The sequence below is a fragment of the Suncus etruscus genome, chromosome 8 (genome assembly GCF_024139225.1).
Source record: "Suncus etruscus isolate mSunEtr1 chromosome 8, mSunEtr1.pri.cur, whole genome shotgun sequence".
NCBI classification, from domain to species: Eukaryota; Metazoa; Chordata; class Mammalia; order Eulipotyphla; family Soricidae; genus Suncus; species Suncus etruscus.
Window position 1 is genome coordinate 20,667,792 of NC_064855.1, and position 20,184 is coordinate 20,687,975.

General features: G+C 41.6%; 2 protein-coding genes across 2 annotated transcripts; one reads left to right on the top strand and one right to left on the bottom strand.

Annotated features, from left to right (window-relative positions):
- Positions 1-4,811: 4,811 nt before the first annotated feature.
- SDHD (succinate dehydrogenase complex subunit D) lies at positions 4,812-18,042 on the bottom strand. The gene is made up of 4 exons (XM_049778698.1): positions 17,943-18,042; positions 12,372-12,488; positions 8,389-8,533; positions 4,812-5,144 (listed from the first exon to the last, which is right to left on the bottom strand). Exons 1-4 carry the CDS (start codon positions 17,992-17,994, stop codon positions 4,979-4,981), a joined length of 480 nt encoding a protein of 159 aa, XP_049634655.1. The 5' UTR covers positions 17,995-18,042; the 3' UTR covers positions 4,812-4,978.
- Positions 18,043-18,154: 112 nt separating this feature from the next.
- TIMM8B (translocase of inner mitochondrial membrane 8 homolog B) lies at positions 18,155-20,184 on the top strand. Its single transcript, XM_049778694.1, has 2 exons — positions 18,155-18,285; positions 19,782-20,184. Exons 1-2 carry the CDS (start codon positions 18,157-18,159, stop codon positions 19,947-19,949), a joined length of 297 nt encoding a protein of 98 aa, XP_049634651.1. The 5' UTR covers positions 18,155-18,156; the 3' UTR covers positions 19,950-20,184.

The window sequence follows — 20,184 nt, forward strand, 5'->3', positions numbered from 1 at the left end:
ATAATTTTCTCCTGATTGGCTCAGTTTATTATTTCTTCGTGGCTACCCTTCTTCAGACCCATCCACCTGGGAGTGAAATGATGGCATGAGGGGTATTTTACACAGGGCCAGGCCATTGAAAACCAAGATCTTGAGGGAGATGGGTACACTACTGGCATATGTAGAGTTAAATTATGTACACCTGAAATCATCATTAACAGTATTGTAAATGAGGGGCCGGAGAGATAGCACAACGGTGTTTGCCTTGCAAGCAGCCAATCCAGGACCTAAGATGATTTGTTCAAATCCTGGCATCCCATATGGTCCCCATGCCTGCCAGGAGCTATTTCTGAGCAGATAGCCAGGAGTAACCCCTGAGCACAGCCGGGTGTGATCCAAAAACCAAAACGAAAAACAAAAAACAAAAAAAAAAAACCAGTATTGTAAATGTACCTCAAACATTACCTCAATTGAAAAAAAAAAAAAAAAAGACCAACTATGTAACCTCCAAAAGAAAACAAGGAAATATTTTTTCTAATTCACCCCTTCTTTGAGGGTAAGATTTTTATGATTCTTGATTCTAGAGACTGTCATATTGGAGTCTGTCAAAGTTTTGCTCTTATTTTGCCTCTTAAAATTGTTGTTGCCTTCTTAAAATTAGAACTCTACACCAGAGAAATTATAGGAGTCATGGCACTTCTCTTACATGTGGTCAACCCTAGCTTGACCCCAGGCATTACATATGGTCCCCTGAGCATCACCAAGAGTAAGCCCTGGGCTTCTACAATGTGGACAAAAATAAAAAAATAAATATAGCTCAAGCCACATGGGATAATTTACTTCCCAGGGTGAAATATGTCTGATGTCTGGGCATTTACTTACCTAACTGATAGCATTTTGCTCTAAGATGATTTCACTTTGAAAACAAATTGTCATTTATATCACAATGTTTATAAGCAAATGATGTCTAAACTTTAGTCTGCCATATTGCCAAAGATAGAAACTACAAATTCCATCTTTTCTGAAATTTCTCACAAATCCAAGATTTTATTAGCAACTTAATCCCTACTACTATAATTTCCTTTAGAAATTTAGATTTCCATTTATTTACAACAAATTTTAAGCCTAGATAGATTTCTTCCTCTCATAAGTTTCCAGTTATAAGTTCTACATATTAAAGTTCTTATTTCATACTGGTTATACTGCCCTCAGAATTCATCTCTTCTAGATCACTGAAATAATCTCCCTAAACAATAATTTCCCAGGCTTACCTAACTCAAATCCGTACTTTACACAGCTAACACAATCTTTCTTGAGAAAGAGTATGGGAAGTATGGAAAGATGATTGGGTTACACCTAGCAGTACTCACAAGAAATTCCTGGATGGCTCTATGCTCAGAAGTGACCCTTGAAGTGCTTGGAGGACCATATGTGGTGGCAGAGATTAGAACCGGAGTCTACCCCAGGCAAGGCAAGGGTCTTACCTTGCACTCTGTCTGGCTCTAGCATAACTTTTTAAAAATATCTAACCTATCATTTGCATTATAACAATCTTCACTTACTCACTGTAACAGAGTTTCAACTACTTACTGAAGAATCTATCCTCTACAGTGAAACAAACATTCATAGTATATTATAGACAATCTTCTACTTGATCTACCGTTCTCACCTTTACACCTCTTACCAGCTTCCTTGGCTACCTGTGAGTTTCAGAACTTTCAGAACCTAGGTCAAAACTCTTCCAGGAAACATGTAATCAAATTCTTACCACATCCTTTGCTGTATTATTGCATGATATGCTTAACTTTTATTGCACTTATCCACAGTATTACAATCAGTTATCTTGCCCCAATTAAACTATGAAATTGCTCTTAAGGACAAAGAATGTTTATCTCTTATTCAAAGTGTCTGGCACAGTTCCAATTTTATAATGCACTGAGTACTTACAGGATGAAAAAATTTCAACGTTTGAGGTCAAAGTGATGATACAGCAGATAGGGCACTTGCCACATAGCTGACCTAGGTTAGACCCCTGGTAGCCCACATGGACCCTGAGCAATGTAAGGACTGATTTCTCCTGAGTGTAGAGCCAGGAGTAACACTAGAACACCACCAGGTATAGCCCAAAAACAATTTTGACTTTCATAGTACCTTCTAAATTGACTTGCACTGCAACTATAATTCAGGCCCCTTTATCTTTCTTCTGACATGTGCTTTGCCTTCCACTTAGCAGTTTCCAAATGTTATCTAAAATCATTCTGATCAAGTTCTGCTCAACATCAGAAACCAATAGCTGTTTGCCTCTGCCACACTGCTCCAGCAATTCATATACCCCATTCATTTTCTTCTTCTTTTTCTTTTTTTTTTTACTTTTGGATCACTCCCAGATCTGCACTCAGAAATCACCCCCTGGCAGGCACGGAGGACCATATGGGATGCCGGGATTCAAAACACCGTCTGTCCTGGACTGGCTGTGCGCAAGGTAAGCGCCCTACCACTGTGCTATCTCTCCATACACACACCCTTCATTTTCTAAAGTGATATAATTCAGTGATCTATCTTAATTAATCTACTGACCATAATTGCACAATTGCCCTCTAATAAATCTAACTGGCATTAGGCAGCCTTCCACGTGGAAGAATGGTACTAGTAATAAGTACATGATTTGTCTTATCTGCTTCCTGATCTCCCTATTTTGACTATATGAAACTCCATTTCATAACTTACTTTACAGCAGTGGGGTACTGAAGTAGAAGTAGGGAAGAACTTTTTTTTTTTTTTTTTTGTGTTTTTTGGGTCACACCCGGCAGTGCTCAGGGGTTATTCCTGGCTCCAGGCTCAGAAATTGCTCCTGGCAGGCACAGGGGACCATATGGGATGCCGGGATTCGAACCGATGACCTCCTGCATGAAAGGTAAACGCCTTACCTCCATGCTATCTCTCCGGCCCCAGTAGGGAAGAACTTAAGGTAGATCACTGTCTACAGGTCAGGTTGCTGTTTAGCATCATGAAATAATATCAGTAATAAAATATTTCTTGCCATTCATGACATTACTCTTATATGAAGCCTAAATTTTTGGAGGGGGGTCACACCTGGCAGAGCTCAGGAGCTACTCCTGGCTCTACACTCAGAAATCGACCCCAGCAGGCTCTGGGGACCATATGGGATGCTGGAATTCGAACCACCGTCCTTCTGTATGCAAGGCAAACGCCCTACCACTGTGCTATCTCTCAGCCCTTGAAGCCTAAATTTTAAATTCCATCCTAAAACAGAATGAACTTCTTTTGTTTTGTTTTGTTTTGTTTTGTTTTTCGGGTCACACCCGTTTGATGCTCAGGCGTTACTCCTGGCTAAGCGCTCAGAAATTGCCCCTGGCTTGGGGGGACCATATGGGACGCCGGGGGATCGAACCGTGGTCCTTCCTTGGCTAGCGCTTGCAAGGCAGACACCTTGCCTCTAGCGCCACCTCACTGGCCCCAGAATGAACTTCTTAAATCTTGAATGCATACATGGACTCCTAAGGGTATGTTAGGACTTATCATGAACACCTATTAGACATCAATGAGCACACTTACCTTTCTAGACAATTCCCTTTCAATAATCTGCCTCAGCCACTCAGTAAAGCCCATGGTGAGTGTAGGGTTCCAAGTCTCGGTTACTCTACATTGCTAGGCGAGTAATTTGACTTATTTGATTTAGTTATCATGACTACTTGGCATCAGACTACACAATGATATAACCTGAATTTCAAAAGCTGGTGATCACTATCATCTGAACTCGTTGTAATTCCTCCAACTTAACTCTAAAACCCTCCTCATGCCAAACAACTTAAACTCAGGATATTTTTGCCCGTTTCACATCAAATCTTTTTTATCACAATACTTTGTACTTATTCTACCTGACTGCTACTCCTTAAGAGAAAGTTAAATACTAAGTTCTCCTGCAGTGCTGTAGATGAAAGAGACTCTCAGTTCAATTCAATAAAACTAGGGACAAATTATGCATAAAAGAGTACAATACATTTTTATTATATAGCATTTTATTTTTAAAAAAATTATTTTTATAGAATACATTTCCACATTAAGGGGTCCCAATGGGAAAATAACAACATATCTCTTAGTTTTATATTTGCAAACAGATTATTTTAGGACAAGTAAAAGAAACACATTTGAAGATTAAATTCAGAATCTGTAATACTTTGATAATAATGAGACCTCTTTCTTAATGCAACTTTACTCTACTTAGAAACTCTCATTATCTTCTTACTGAAATTTTAAAATCAGTACTGCAAAAGACCAGAATTTTCTCCTTTTAAGAAAGAAAAAAAAAGAAAAAAAAAGAATTTTCTCCTTTTAAATTTCTCTTAGGACATGTAATCATCATTAACTGTTATCAACAGAACATAGGGGAATTTTTCAAAATTTAAGTATTGCTAAAATTCTGTTGTCTTTTTATCCATCACCAAACCTTATTGATAATTTGGCAGGGAAAAGAACATATACAAAGACTTTATGAAACAACAATGTTTCCCCTCTCCATCATCCCCAGGACAAATATTAAGTCTGGCTAGGTACTGATAATAAAAATAAGTTCCTTATGAGAGTTTGATAAATTAAAAGATAAAAGCTCATGTGTGTTATATAGTGATTTTTAAAGAGAATCTTGTAGAAAGCTGGGAGAGTCATTTACTCACCAAAATATAGAATCCAGTCTCATAATTTTTTTCTTTTTTTGGTGCCACGAATTGAACCCAGGGCCACATACATGCAAAGCTGCACTCTACCATGGCCATACTATATTTTTTAATGTAATTCCTTTCAAACCTCTCCTCAAAAATAATTTCCTCAAAGATTAAATTCTTAAATAACCAGATGATCAGAAAAGGTGTATCTCACCAAAGAACTTATCTGCTATTTCCTCCTTATTGTGAGTTGAATGGCATGAGAGAGCAGAGGCAAAGAGGTATACAATCAATTCTCAGGGTATAAGTCAAAAAGATCAGAGCTTCCACAGCATAGCAACAGCTTTGCATATGCCCACGTCATGATAGTTGAAATAACAGAGACCAGCAAAGGTTAATGCTGAGATTGCCAAAACACCTGCCTTGGCAGCTTTCTGTGTTGTAGCCCCTGGAACATAGTCAGTAACAACTTGTCCAAGGCCCCTAAAGAAAAAGAATAATACAAAAGAAAAATCACAGTCAAAAGCTGTACAAATAACTGGCTGCATAAAATAGTAAGGTTCAAACTAAAATTTATGATAATAAAATCATCACCTAAATGAAGAAATCAAGTGTTTTACTAATAAATATAACTAATATGTATTTTATTCTTAATATTAACTTCCAAATCATTTATATATCATAAAGATAGAACTTTTGTTTGTTTGTTTGTTTGTTTGTTTTTTGGGTCACACTCGGCAGCGCTCAGGGGTTACTTCTGGCTATCTGCTCAGAAATAGCTCCTGGCAGGCACGGGGGACCTTATGGGACACCGGGATTCGAACCAACCACCTTAGGTCCTGGGTCAGCTTCAAGGCAAATGCCGCTGTGCTATCTCTCCGGCCCCATAAAGATAGAACTTTAACATCAGAGATATAATGGTAAATTCTATTTATAAAACTGGAAGATTTTCCCCCAAAAACTAAAACATGCTTACCAGTTTTTCATTATTTAAAAATAAGTTTTCATACAGACAATATGTACCAGAACCTGTTACACATGTTGGTAGTACAATAAAGATATCCCTACCCTTACTAGAATATGCATTCCAGTGAAAGATAAAGAAAACGTTTTTAAACACATTCATATACGTTTCATATCTATATATGAAACATTCTGAGGGTTTACCAAGGATCACATATAAGGCCCATATATATGTGAGGGATGTACTCTATAACCTGGTCTGTGAAGAATTATTTTACAAAGAATAACCTGAATGAATATTCCAGACTAAAGTGACAATGGTCTTAACATCTTTGAAAAGTAAGAAAGACACTGTGACTCAATAAGAGGAAAATAGAAAGTAAGGATAGATCGCAAAAGGCCCTAAAGAGCAAAATAAGGGACCAGAGTCCTAGAACCACAAGTTAGGGTGCTTGCCTTACACACAGCCAACCTGGGTTTAATCCCCAGCATCCCACAGGATAACCCTGAGCACTTCCAGGATTAACTGTTGAGTGCAGAGCCAAGAGTAAGTCCTGTGTGACCCAAAACAAAAAAAAAAAAAAAACAAAAAAAAAGAGCTAAATACAGTTTGAGGGGTGAATAGACTGTATAGCAGATAAGTCGCTTATATTGCACACAGCTGACCCAGGTTTAATCCTAAGCACCACATATGATCCCTGGCAGCACATGGTTCTTGAGACTATGGGATATGGGCCAAAATTCCAAACAAGAAAATGAAAACAAAATAGTTTGAATTTTACCTAAAGTACAGTGTGAGGACCAAAACCATTGGTAGTGATTTGACTGCATGTGGCCAACCTGGGTTTGCTCCCTAGCATCCCATTTACTCCCCTAATTTCTTCCAGGAGTAATTCCTGAGCACAGATCCATGAATAAGTCCTGAATTCTGCTAGATGTGCCCAAAAATAAAAAGAACAGTGGGGGTGCTAGAGCAGTATCACAGTGATAGGGCCTTTGCCTTGCATGTGGCCAACCTAGGACAGACTCTAATTGGATTCCTGGCATCCCAGGAGCAATTTCTGAGCACAGATCAGGTAGTAACCCCTGAGCACCGCCGGGTGTGACACCCCCCTACCCCACCCCCCCAAAAAAAGGACAGTAGAAAACCACTGATCTGCTCTAAGACTGTAGTAATCTAAGAATAACATAATTTGGGGGGGGGTCACACCAGGCGGTGCTCAGAAATCACCCCTGGCAGGCTGGGGTGGGGGGGGAACCACATGGGATGCTGAAAATCGAACTACCATCTGTCATGAGTTGACCGCGTGCAAGGCAAATGCTCTACCACTGTGCTATCTCTCTGGCCCAATGACACAATTTTATTCTTTTACAATTTTACTTTTTTTTTTTTTTTTTTTGGTTTTTGAGCCACACCCAGCAACGCTCAGGGTTTACTCCTGGCTCTGCACTCAGAAATTGCTCCTGGGGGCCGGAGAGATAGCACAGCAGTAAGGTGTTTGCCTTGCATGCAGAAGGACAATGGTTCGAATCCCAGCGTTCTATATGGTCCCCCGAGCCTGCCAGAGTTGATTTCTGAGCATAAAGCCAGGAGTAACCCTTGAGCACTGCCGGGTGTGACCCAAAAACCAAAAAAAAAAAAAAAAAAAAAAAATTGTGTCTTGAATATATCTCTAAGTTAAAGAATGGGGAAGGTTTTCAAGGGAAATCAAAAGGAACTTTGGGTAAGAAACAATTTTGGCAATAGGAAACACAAGTTTTCAGCTCAAGAGATCAGATTTCACTTTACTTAGGAAAAGTTTTCAAAAAGAGAAATTAGAAGACTTAGATTGAGATCTGGAAACTTCATTGTACACAAGTCAGACAAGAGGAGCTTGCAGAAGAGTCTGAGAAGCTAATAAGAGGAGTCTGAGAAGAAAGTTAATAAGGTGTAATACTAAGTATATAGTCTAGGAAACCAAAAAAAAAAGTGACTTAAGGAGGAAATGATCCATCAATCTGAATGCAGATGAGTTCAAACAAGTGAAGAAATAGGGGCAGGGACAAATAAATAGTTCCAAGGCTTGAGTGACTTTCCCCCTGGGAGCCGTGGTGAATCCCTGGCACTTAACGAATCCCTAAAATTGGGCGGGGTATAGTCCCCAGCCTCACCAGGTAAATGGAACAAAGTCGAATTAATGTGAGTTTAAAAAGACAAAACATTGAAAGAACCACAGCACAATTCTAAATAATACTTCCCAAGTAATCTGCATGTCTGAAAAGGACAAAGAATTAATGAATTATCTAAAAACCAATTATAATTAAAAGTGTATTATATGTATGACTAAAGAATTATTCCCTGTTCTCATTTTTTAGTAATTCACATAGACTTTTTCCCAAGAAATATTGGGGAACTTGTACATTAAACAGAGAGATGGACACATACACACTTTTTACGTTTTCAAATTTTCTACAGGTTTTAAAATCTATTGACAAATTTACATTTCTACAGAAATGTGACTTTGCTCTAATATGCTCACTACTTTACACACACACACACACCACCCAAGTAATAGAACTGTACTCTCACTGCTACTATTACTACTACTACTACTACTACTACTACTACTACTACTACTACTACTACTACTACACACACAGGTTTTAAAATCTATTGACAAACTTACATTTCTACAGAAATGTGACTTTACACACACACACACACACACACACACACACACACACACACACATACACACCACCCATGTAATAGAACTGTACTTGCCAGTGGCTATGAAGACTGAGGGCTGCAGCCAGGGAGTAGTCAACTGCAGAGCTAGGACTCAAATAAGCAGCTGGAAGCAGGCCCAGGAGCAAAACACTGACCACCCTTTCACCAGTCCAGTGGAGAGAAGCAGCCTTGGAACCAGCTACAGAAAAAACCAGATCCATAACAGTTGAATAGGGAAATAAATGCCCCTTATATTCAATTTTTGCCAAAAGGTAACTCAAAAGAACAGTATATTTTAACATTAAAAGGTTAAGATGTAGATACTTTCTGCCTTCTCTATGCGGGGAGCACACACACCTGAGGGGCCCACATACGGCAGTACTATGCTATCTCTCCAGACAGTTCTCAAAAGCCATTTGCCAGTATATCAGTTGCCTACAAGACAAGTGCCTTACACTATGCTCTGTATGATCTCCCAAGCCTTTTCTTTTGTTGTTGTTTTTGTTTGTTTGTTTTGGGGCCACAACCTCCACTGCTTAAGAGTTTACACCTAGCAGGTCTTAGGGGACACTTCGGGGGTTGAACACGAATCTGCCTTGTACAAGGCAAAAAACATTTTACCTGCTATTACTATCACTCAGGCCCTTCCAATCTTTTTTTTTAATATCTTTATGTATACAACTTGATTACAAACATGCTTGTAGTTGGGTTTCAGTCATATAAAGAACACCCAAGTCTTTTGTTATAGGATGCCTCAATGCCTATATGTAAATTACTTGGAAGACAGATAAATTTTGCTTGTGGGCAAGAAAACAGAAAGAAGATCACCAATTTAAAGTGTGCAATTAATGTTTTTAGTATATCCCAGAGTTGTGTACCACACCCACATTCATTTTCCTTACTTTTCCCCTTCCTTCCTAACCCTGGACACCCACATATGCCTGTTCTAGATACTTTGTGTAAGTGAAAAGGTTACATTTTAATATATGTGCATTCCTGTTTTAAAAAGAAGAAAAAAAAAGTCTCAGTAAAATTAAGTCATTCCTCATCTTCAGTATAATGAATATCTTTTAACTTAAGTAGGCATTGTAAGTAGGTTACTGGCATCAGAGAAATTCCATTAAAACATGATTCTTTTATTTATATCCTCTAATCACTCAACGTAATATAAAAAAAAATCCAAAAATGAAACCAACAGGCACATCTCAAAGCCAGCATAAATTATTTTTGGTCTCCCAAGCTTTTTTTCACCCTCTCTTCTCCATTATTTTCTCCACTTTTTCTTGTTGATTACTACTAGGTAAATAACTATTAATGTAATTACAGATTATCACAAAAATCTTTCCTCCAAGGGGGCCAGAGTGATAGCACAGCATTAAGGCACTTGCCTTGCATGAGGCAAACCCAGGACAGACCTGGATTCAATTCCTGGCATCCCAAATGGTCTGCTGAGCCTACCAGAAATGATTTCTTCTTTTTTTTTTTTTTTTTTTGGATATTTTTGGGCCACACCCGGTGATGCTCAGGGATCACTCCTGGCTTGGGAGACCATATGGGATACCGGGGGATCGAACCACAGTCTATCCTGGGTCAATCGCATGCAAGGCAAATGTTCTACCACTGCATCATCGCTCTGGCCCCTACCAGGATACCCTACCACTGCGCTATCATTGCTACCAGAAATGATTTCTGAGAGAAGAGCCAGGAGTAATCCCTGAATATCACCAAGTGCGGCCCAAAAAATACAAAATAATAAAAAAATAAATAATAAAAATTAAAAAAAATGAAAATTAAAAATAAATAAAATTAAATGAGCTACCTTTTTGAAACACACTTTTCCTTTCTGTTATTTTCTTTTTTTGTTTGTTTTTTTTGGGGGAGGGGGGCACACCCAGTGCTCAGGGGTTACTCCTGGCTATGTGCTCAGAAATTGCTCCTGGTTTGGGGACCATATGGGATGCCCGGGGACCGAATCATGGTCTGTCCTAGGCTAGCGCCGGTAGCCTTACCGCTCCACGCCACTGCTCCAGCCCCCATTTTTGCTTTTTGAATCTAATAAAGAATGGAGCTACTTCCTAGAAATATGCATATAATACAATACAGCAAAAAAAAAAAATACACAAAACTTTATTAGGGGTTCTCCTTTAGTCCATCCAATCCAGGTTAAAATTGCTTTGTTAGAAAATTTTTCTTCTTTTATTTTTTTTTTTTTTGAATTTTTTGGGCCATACCCAGTGACACTCAGGTGTTACTCCTGGCTATGTGCTCAGAAATTGTTCCTGACTAGGGAGATCATAAGGGATGCCAGGGATAGAGCCCAGGGTCATCCTGGATCAGCCAAGTGCAAGGCAAACGCCCTACCACTGCACTATTGCTACAGCCCTAAAATTGCTTTATTAGGAGCCAGAAAGGTTATATTGTAAATAAACTATCTGCATATACATGCAGCTGACCCCAGGTTAATCCCTGCACCTCATATCATTGCCCCAAGCAACATAAGCTGAACAGCCAGGAACACCCACACCCATGGGGGTATCCACAAAACAAAACAAAACAAAAAACACAGCTTCTCTACAGGTGGTCAGGGATATAATTCAAGTGTAATCCCCAGCACCAAAACAAACAAAAAAGCATGGGCCAGAGAGATAGTGCAGTGAGTAGAGAACTTGCCTCGAATGCAGCCAACCCAGGTTTGATCTCCAGCATCCCATATAGTCCTGTGAGTCTACCAGGAGTGATTCCTGAGTTGTAAAATCAGAATTAACCCGTAACACTAGTGGATGTTATCTGTTATACTATTCTCTGGCTCCAGAGACTAATTATACTAATATCTAAAATGTTTTCATTCAGGTTGGAGTGATAGTACAATAGGAAGAGCATTTGTTTTGCATGCAGTCGATCTGGGTTCGATCCCCAACAACTAATATGATCCCCCAAGTCTGCCAGGAGTAATTTCTGAGCACAGGAGAACCCAACCCCTGAGAGCCACTGAGTATCCCCGACCAAAAAAGTTTTCATTCAAGGACTGCCATACTCATTTAATATCAACCTAAAGGAAAATAAGCAGGTCAATTTAACAAATACACATGAATTTTTAAATTGTTTACCATTTACTATTCTAAACTATTAGGCCTGGCCCTACTATATTAGCTAAATAAAATAAGAGTAACTAAATTCTTTGACTTAGTAAATGGGCTCTTCCTAAAGAGCTTTTTTTTTTTTTTTTTTTTTTTTTTTTTTTGGTTTTGAGGTTCAGGGGACCCTCTGGTATGCCAGGGATTGAACCCAGGAAGTCCACATGCAAGGCAAACACCCTACTCACTGTACTATTGCTCTAATCCCAAAGCTACTTCTTTTTTTTTTTTTTTTTTTTAAAAGAAAGTCTTGTTCTGTTTTGTTTTGTTTTTTCAAAGTAAGACTCAGACCATAAAACTGTGAGCCCAAATGTACCATTCAATCATACTGGTATTACCTATGCAGTTTAGACAAGATCTTCTTTGGACATCACTTACAAAAGAGGCTCTCCCGGGCCGGAGAGATAGGATGGAGGTAAGGTATTTGCCTTTCTTTTTTTTTTTTTTTTTTTTGGTTTTTGGGCCACACCCGTTTAATGCTCAGGGGTTACTCCTGGCTATACGCTCAGAAGTCGCTCCTGGCTTGGGGGGACCATATGGGATGCCGGGGGATCGAACCGCGGTCCATCCTACGCTAGCGCTTGCAAGGCAGACACCTTACCTCTAGCGCCACCTTCCCGGCCCCAGGTATTTGCCTTTCATGCAGAAGGTCAGTGGTTCAAATCCCGGCATCCCATATAGTCCCCCACGCCTGCCAGGAGTGATTTCTGAATGTGGAGCCAGGAGTAACCCCTGAGCGCTTCTGGGTATAACCCAAAACCCAAAACCCAAAAAAAAAAAAAAAGGAAAATAAAGGCCCTCCCCTTCTTCTGCCTCAATTAGCCAGTCCCATCAAAGAAATGATAAGTGGACCAGGTGAAGATGTTCTAAGTCATGAAAACAGCAGCAACAAATAAAACATACCATGACGGCTGGGTGACAGATGAATATGCTGCAGCCCACTGAATCTTATAGAAGGTGGGTCCTGAAGAATTGTTGAGACACAAGCAGGTCTGACCACCTGGGTTCGGAACAACAGAGCTGAGGAAAAAAAAAATTAAGGGAATCATTAGCTTTTTCCTTAATATTTTATTTTTATTTTTTTTTAATATATAAAAATCTTTATTTAAGCACCATGATTACAAGCATGATTGTAGTTGGGTTTCAATCATAAACAGAATACCCCCCTTCACCAGTGCATTTTATGCTTTGTTTTGGGGCCACGGTTGGCAGTGCTGGGGTCTACCCTTGGTAGTGTTCAAGAAGGGACCACATGGTACGAAGACTGAAGCCAGACCTCCCATAGGAAAAACATGTGCTCAGTTCACTTACTATCTCTCCAGACTAAGCATTTCATTATGGAGGGATGGGTGTTTGGGTCACACCTGGCTGGGCTCAGGGCTACTCCGGGCTTTGGACTGAAGAATGACTCCAAGTGGGTACCAAATGGGATACCAGGGGATTGAACCGGGATCAGCCATGTGCAAGGCAAGGCAAATGCCCTACCACTGTACTACCTCTTCAGTGCAGCATTTCTTTTTTTAATAGACTGATACATTTCTATCACCAAAAACAATCTATAGGGCCCGGAGAGATAGCACAGCAGCGTTTGCCTTGCAAGCAGCCGATCCAGGATCAAAGGTGGTTGGTTCGAATCCGGCATCCCATATGGTCCCCCGTGCCTGCCAGGAGCTATTTCTTTCTGAGCAGACAGCCAGGAGTAACCCCTGAGCACCGCTGGGTGTGGCCCAAAAACCAAAAAAAAAAATCTATAAATCCAAATGGGAATTCTCATCTGTAAAATGAGGACAGCATCAATTCCACTGAGTAACAATGAACTCAGTTATTAAAAGATCAAAGAACCATTATGTGAAAGGGCCATATTTTATTAACATCTAAAAATAAATGATAGCAATTTTTCTCCCATTTATTCAACTATTTATAAAAACCATATGAAGGGCCAGATAGTATAGCAGATGGCATTTGCCTTGCAGATACTCAACCTGGATTTGATTCCAAACACTATGTATGGTCTCAGAGGAGTGATCGCTGATTGACCTCCCACCACCAGGAGTGATCCCTGAGCAACAACCAGGAATAAATCCTGAGCACTATTAGGTAAGCCCCCGAAAATAAACAAACCATATGAAAGTATTAAAGTACAGGGCCAGAACGATGGCACAAGCGGTAGGGCATTTGCCTTGAACGCACTAATCTAGGACGGACTGTGGTTCAATCTCCGGCATCCCATATGGTCCCCAAGCCAGGAGTGATTTCTGAGCAAATACCCTTGAGCATCACCGGGTATGGACCAAAAACAAAAACAAAAAAAGTATTATGGACAGGTAGTACAGTACATAGTTCCCCAACTACCAGGGGTTACTCAAACAGTCAGGGGTTGTCCCTTGGCACCAGAGGGTATGGCCCAAAAACCAAGGCAAACAAACAAAAATAATGACAGTGTGTCATATAATCAACGACTATATAGATCATGTTCAGAACAAGCAAGAAAGATGGGGCTAGAGCAGGGGTGGCGAACAAGTTCGACACAAAGAGCCAAAATTTTAAACTGTGAGTCAAAGAGCCACACCACGCAGTGATCTGCCAAAACAGACACTCACACAAAAGCATAAATTTTAACAATAATATATTAAACACATATTGCATTTTGTCATTTTGAGTGAGGGTAAAAATCCTGTTCACCACCCCAGGCTAGAGAGATGATAGCACAGGAGGTAGGACATTTGCCTTGCATGCGGCTGACCTGGGTTTGATCCCCAGCATCCTATATGGTCCCTTGAGCCTGTCAGGAGTAACTTCTGAGCACAGAGCCAGGAGTAACCCGAGTGTCACTGGGTTTGGCCCAAAAACCAAAACAAAACAAATCTATTTGGGGCTGGAGCGAAAGCACATCAGGTAGGGCATTTCCTTGTACGCAGTCAACCAGGGACCAAACTGGGTTCAGTCCCCAGAATCCCATAGGGTCCTTAGGCCTTCCAGGAGAGATTTCTGAGCATAGAGCCAGGTGTAACCCCTGAGAGCTGCAGGTATGGCCCCCCCCAAAAAATAATAATAATAAAATAAAATAAAATACAACAACTTTTGTCCTTAGGAAGATAGCTAGTTTGGAAAGATCAACTACTAATTCCTCCTATTCAAATCAATTTTTCCACTTGTCCTCGAGCTCATCCCATTCTGTCCCCTTTTATTTTATTTTATTTTTGGTTTTTAGGCCACACCCAATGACACTCAGGAATTACTCCTGGCTATGCACTCAGAAATCGCTGCTGGCTTGGAGGACCATATGAGATGCCAGGGGATCGAACTGAGGTCCGTCCCATGTTAGCACTTGCATGGCAAACATCCTACCATTTACGCCACTGCTCCAGCTCCTGTTCCCTTTTAGATACTGCCTTTTGATTAAAAAAAAAAAAAAAAAATTAGACCTCAGTTCACTTGACTCTAATTATTAGTCATTGAAATAATAAAAGAATATGTTAAATACTCAAAGTCTCAATTTGGGGCAGGAGTGATAGTGCAGTTGTAGGGCATTTGCCTTGCACGCGGCTGACCCAGAATGGACCTCAGTTCGATCTCCGGGGTTCCCCCCCCCCAAAAAAAAATGAGCCGGAGATAGCACAGGGGTAGGACATTTGCCTTAGATGCAGGAGAAAGGTGGTTTGAATCCTGGGATTCCATATGATTACCTGAGCCTGCCAGGAGCGATTTCTGAGCATAGAGCCAGGAGTAACCCATGAGCGCTGCTGGGTGTGACCCCCTCCCCGCCCCAATAATTTTCTGAAAATTATGCTGAGTACCTTGCATGTTTTATTTTTCAACAGGATATTAATAAGTGCTACCTTCATTTTACAAATTGAGACTTTGATATTTTGTTGTTTTGGGGCCACACCATGATGCTCAGGGGTTATTTGTGATTATGTGTTGCAAGTCACATAATAACCCCTGAGCATAATTTTCAGAAAATTATTAGTACTTGACAAAAGGTCATCTTTAACCCCTCCTTCCTTCCAATTGGCCATTTCTTCTTGACTGATGTAATGCACTTAACCTTTCCCTTGACAATGTGTCCTCTAATGCCCATGTCCTCTGTCCTTTCTCTATCCTTTCCAACTATGTTTCTCTAAAACATGGCATAAATAACCTCTACTTCCTGTTTTCCAATCATTCTTCAACCCAGCTTTGCTAAGTTGTCAATGGTCTCCATATAAACCTATCCAACAAGTACTGTTCATTTTTTAACTCAATGAATTTTTCTGCATTACCTGGCATTGAGGAAGCTTCATTTCTTTCCTTTTTGACAAAGTTCTCTACTATTTCTCCCTTTGATTCTCTGACTATCTCATATCCATTTCCTCTTGCATCCCCACCCACCTCCCCCGTACTTCCTCCCAAGTTTGGACTCAGAAGATTGAACCTCGTTTCATGCATTTAACCTCGTTTAAGGCAAGCACTGCCAGATGTGGTACAAAAAGAAAAAAATCCAGGGCCGGCGAGGTGGCACTAGAGGTAAGGTGTCTGCCTTGCAAGCGCTAGCCAAGGAAGGACCACGGTTCAATCCCCCGGCATCCCATATGGTCCCCCCAAGCCGGGGGCAATTTTTGAGCGCTTAGCCAGGAGTAACCCCGGAGCATCAAACGGGTGTGGCCCGAAAAACCAAAAACAAAAAAAAAGAAAAAAGAAAAAAATCCTTTATTGTCTAAATTACAAACCTGAAATCTTCCCATTAACATTGTCATCTGATCTTGTTTCCTACTTGGAAGTCTCCAATTTTAATGGCATAACAACTATACTCCAACCTCACCCAAATCTGAAAGTCACGTCCTATTAAATTTTGCCAAACAGGGGGCTGGAGAGATAGCATGGAGGTAGGGCGTTTGCCTTACATGCAGAAGGACGATGGTTCGAATCCCGGCATCCCATATGGTCCCCCAAGCCTGCCAGGAGCAATTTCTGACCATAGAGCCAGGAGTAACCCCTGAGTGCTGCCCGGTGTGACCCAAAAACCAAAAAAAAAAATTTTTTTTTTGCCAAAATATCTTACTGCTGGTTATCCTTAATTTCATGAAGCCATTTTATAGGCTAAATTCAAAGTTTAGGCTTTACCATCCTTGGTTGGACAACTCCATTCATGTCCTGCCTTATTTCCCAGAGCAGAGTCTTAGTTTACCCTATTTTCTCTAAGATGGTCAGTTAACAATTATTAAAATGGTTAATCTGGGGCCAGAGAGATGATAGCATAATGGTAGGGCGTTTGCCTTGCAAGCAGTCCACCCAGGAGGGAAGGTGGTTCGAATCCCAGCATCCCATATGGTCCCTTGTGCCTGCCAGGGGCGATTTCTGAGCGCAGAGCCAGGAGTAACCCCTAAGCACTCCGGAATGTAATCCCAAAACATAAACAAAACCTTAAAAAAAAAACCCCGATTAATCTAAACTGCAAGTCCAGATCAATGCTTTCTTTAGAGCACACTGAAGCAATGCTCAGGGATCAAGAAATGGTGCCAGGGATTTATAAAACCCAAGGCAAACAAATACAAGCAAAACATATATCTCAGCCCTTTTGAGCTATCTCACTGGCCTCTGCTGACTCTTCCAAAGATTACCCTACACCAGGGAACACCCCTTCCAAAGACCCGGGTTGGATTCTTGAAACATATGGTCAACCATGCACTCACTACCAGGGGTCACTCCTAAGGTGAGCCAGGAATAAACCCTAGACACCGCCGCTGGTTGTAATCTCCAAGCACCCAAATCATGGCAAGTTCTGTGATTAGCTTCCACCTCACTTTTCCAGATTCATCTCCTAACCTTGCGCTGCAAAATTCAAGTTACTTAGCCGCTTTGTATCATAGTGTTGTTATCCCGTGCGGTGGTGGGCTACAGCGACAGCGACATTGTTAAAACAATTAAAGAATATATCAAAAAAAAAAGAATATAATATCTTTTATATTTTATCTTTATTTTATCTTTTATCCTTAGGGGCTGGAGAGATAGTATAGTAGTAGTAGATATCTATAGTAGATAAGGAACTTGCTCGACATGCAGCTAACCCATTGGTTCCATTCCCAGCATGCTATATGATCCCCTGAACCCCAACAGAATAAATTCCTGAGTGCAGAGCCAGGAGGGACCCTTGAAAACTCTAAGCAGAAACTGTTTCCTTCATCTGCACATCCCTGGTATGGCACTAACGATGGAAACAGACACACACACACCCTCACATTCCAACCCACCAACTCCCTTACACCCAAGGCTCAAAACGCACCCACACACTCTGCAAAAAGCACCAATGTGGGACTGGAGATTTAGCATGGAGGTAGGGCGTTGGCATTGCATGCAGAAGGACGGAGGGGACTGCATTCGAGAGGGGAGTATCCTGCGCCTCGCCACCCATCAGAGGCGTCTTGTCTTTCCCGTACCCCAATCACGGACCGGAGAAGGCTGCTCTCCGCGCCTCAATTGCCTAGAACCTCTCACCTCGGCCTCCTTGGGCACCGCAGAGGACACCTAACCGCCAGAGGGCCGCCATGTTGCGCCGGAGGGCTCAAGGTCACCCACTCACCCGGAAGCAATCTCCCGGCGCCTCCAGCACTTCGGGGACGTACAAATAAACCGGAAGTTGTGGACTGTTAAACAAGAAGTCGTGACCCGATGAACCGGAAGTCGTCGGGGGCGGTTGCGTGCTCTACGCATGCGCACGCCCGCCGGCCCCTTCGGATCTGGCGAACGCGAAACCATGGCGGAGTTGGGAGAGGTGGGTGAAGCCGAGTTGCAGCGCCTGGTCGCGGCCGAACAGCAGAAGGCGCAGTTCACGGCACAGGTGCGGGATCCGGGGGACACGGGCCAAAGGGAAAGGAGGGTTAAATTAAATCCAGGTGTCTGGCACCCACGGGCAGTCTGATGGCCACCCCAGAGACGGTGGGTGGCCGTTCTGCTAGCTTGGCATGGGACATTCGGGCTCTGCATCACCTAGAGGACTCCGGGGTTCGAACCTTGACCCGGTCTCCACCAGGCTGCTTTCTTTCACTGCGGGTCCGCTCTTCGATCGCCCCGCAGGACTCTGAATCCTGCACGATGGCTGCAGGAGAACGGGATTAGGGAAGTGTCCGTGTTTAAAACTGGACGTTGGAGTCCCATGAGCAAGGTCAGGGGCTGGAGAGATAGCATGGAAGTGGGGCGTCTGCCTTGCATGCAGAAAGATGGTGGTTCGAATCCCGGCATCCCATAGGGTCCCCTGAGCCAGGAGTGGCCCCTGAGCGCTGCCCGAGTTACCCAAAAACAAAGCAAAATAACCATAAGCAAGGTCAAACCCCGCTTGGCCTTGGGCAGTCAAGTCCTCATCTGAAGCTGGGTGGATCCATCCATCCGCCTTCAAATACCTGGACCTACTCGCCTGGATGCTCAGTGAATTCATTCCACTATGAATGACAATGGTTCTGTCCACAGCTAGGGATTTTATCGAGGGGTGGAAGGGGTTTCCTAGAAGGTAAGGAACCAGAACCCTGATTCGAAATCTGGGACCCAAACATGATAAAAAGCCACGTTTATCTGTGCGGGTAGGTGCTTTCCCCCCCCATAATCCTTAACAGCATCGTAAATGTATTCATGATACAGCCCCCCCCCCCCAAGAAAAGAAAAAGCTAAGAATTTTAAAACATTAAAAACTGTGAGGCCAGCTAATGAAAGGATTTGAAGCATTTTCTTTGCAGGCAGGCGACTCGCATTGGACCTCCAAGCACCACAGGTTGTGTTCTACCCTTCCCCTAAAGTAATATGAATCCTGTTCAGGAATTTTGGAAAATGCTTAGGAATGGCATATTAGGAGTCAAGTGGAAACGTATTCATCTCGTTAATTGTCCTGTATTAGGGACTAAATTTTAAAAAATGCGTGATCAGAAATTTTGTGTTCAGCAAACACGGGTTTCATAATGGAAAATAATTATAGTTAGGAGACATTTCATTACAAAAATTTACAAAACTTTGAAAACTTAAGAGGTAAATATTCGGGCCCGGAGAGAAAGCACAGCAGCGTTTGCCTTGCAAGCAGCCGATCCAGGACCAAAGGTAGTTGGTTCGAATCCCGGTGTCCCATATGGTTCCCCGTGCCTGCCAGGAGCTATTTCTAGCAGACAGCCAGGAGTAACCCCTGAACACAGCCGGTGTGACCCAAAAACCAAAAGAAAAAAAGAGGTAAATATTCTTTGGTTTAGTGGCACAACCTTTAGTCCCATGATTGAAAATAGTAAGAAAATAGGAAAGTAATGGTTAGGACAATCTGCAGCTCCCAATGGTGTTTTTTTTCCCCCCTTTCCTCAGGTACATCACTTCATGGAACTATGTTGGGACAAATGTGTGGATAAGCCTGGAAATCGTTTAGACTCTCGCACTGAAAATTGTCTTTCAAGCTGTGTGGACCGCTTCATTGACACTACTCTTGCTATTACCAGTCGTTTCGCCCAGATTGTACAGAAAGGAGGGCAATAGACCATCACCTGAGAGAAAGATATACCTCAGAGGACTTACTACTCAACTGTTGAAGGAGAAATGGAGAATGTGGTTGGTCAGCTGTTAGGTCAACAGAACTATTACCAAATTTATTGGTACTATAGAATATCAAATCAAATGTTAAAGTAAAACTTATTTATTTGGAATTCAGAAATTCCAGGTTGTCACATCAGTTATTCAATAAATATGAATTCTCCAGTTTTTTTAAGTCACA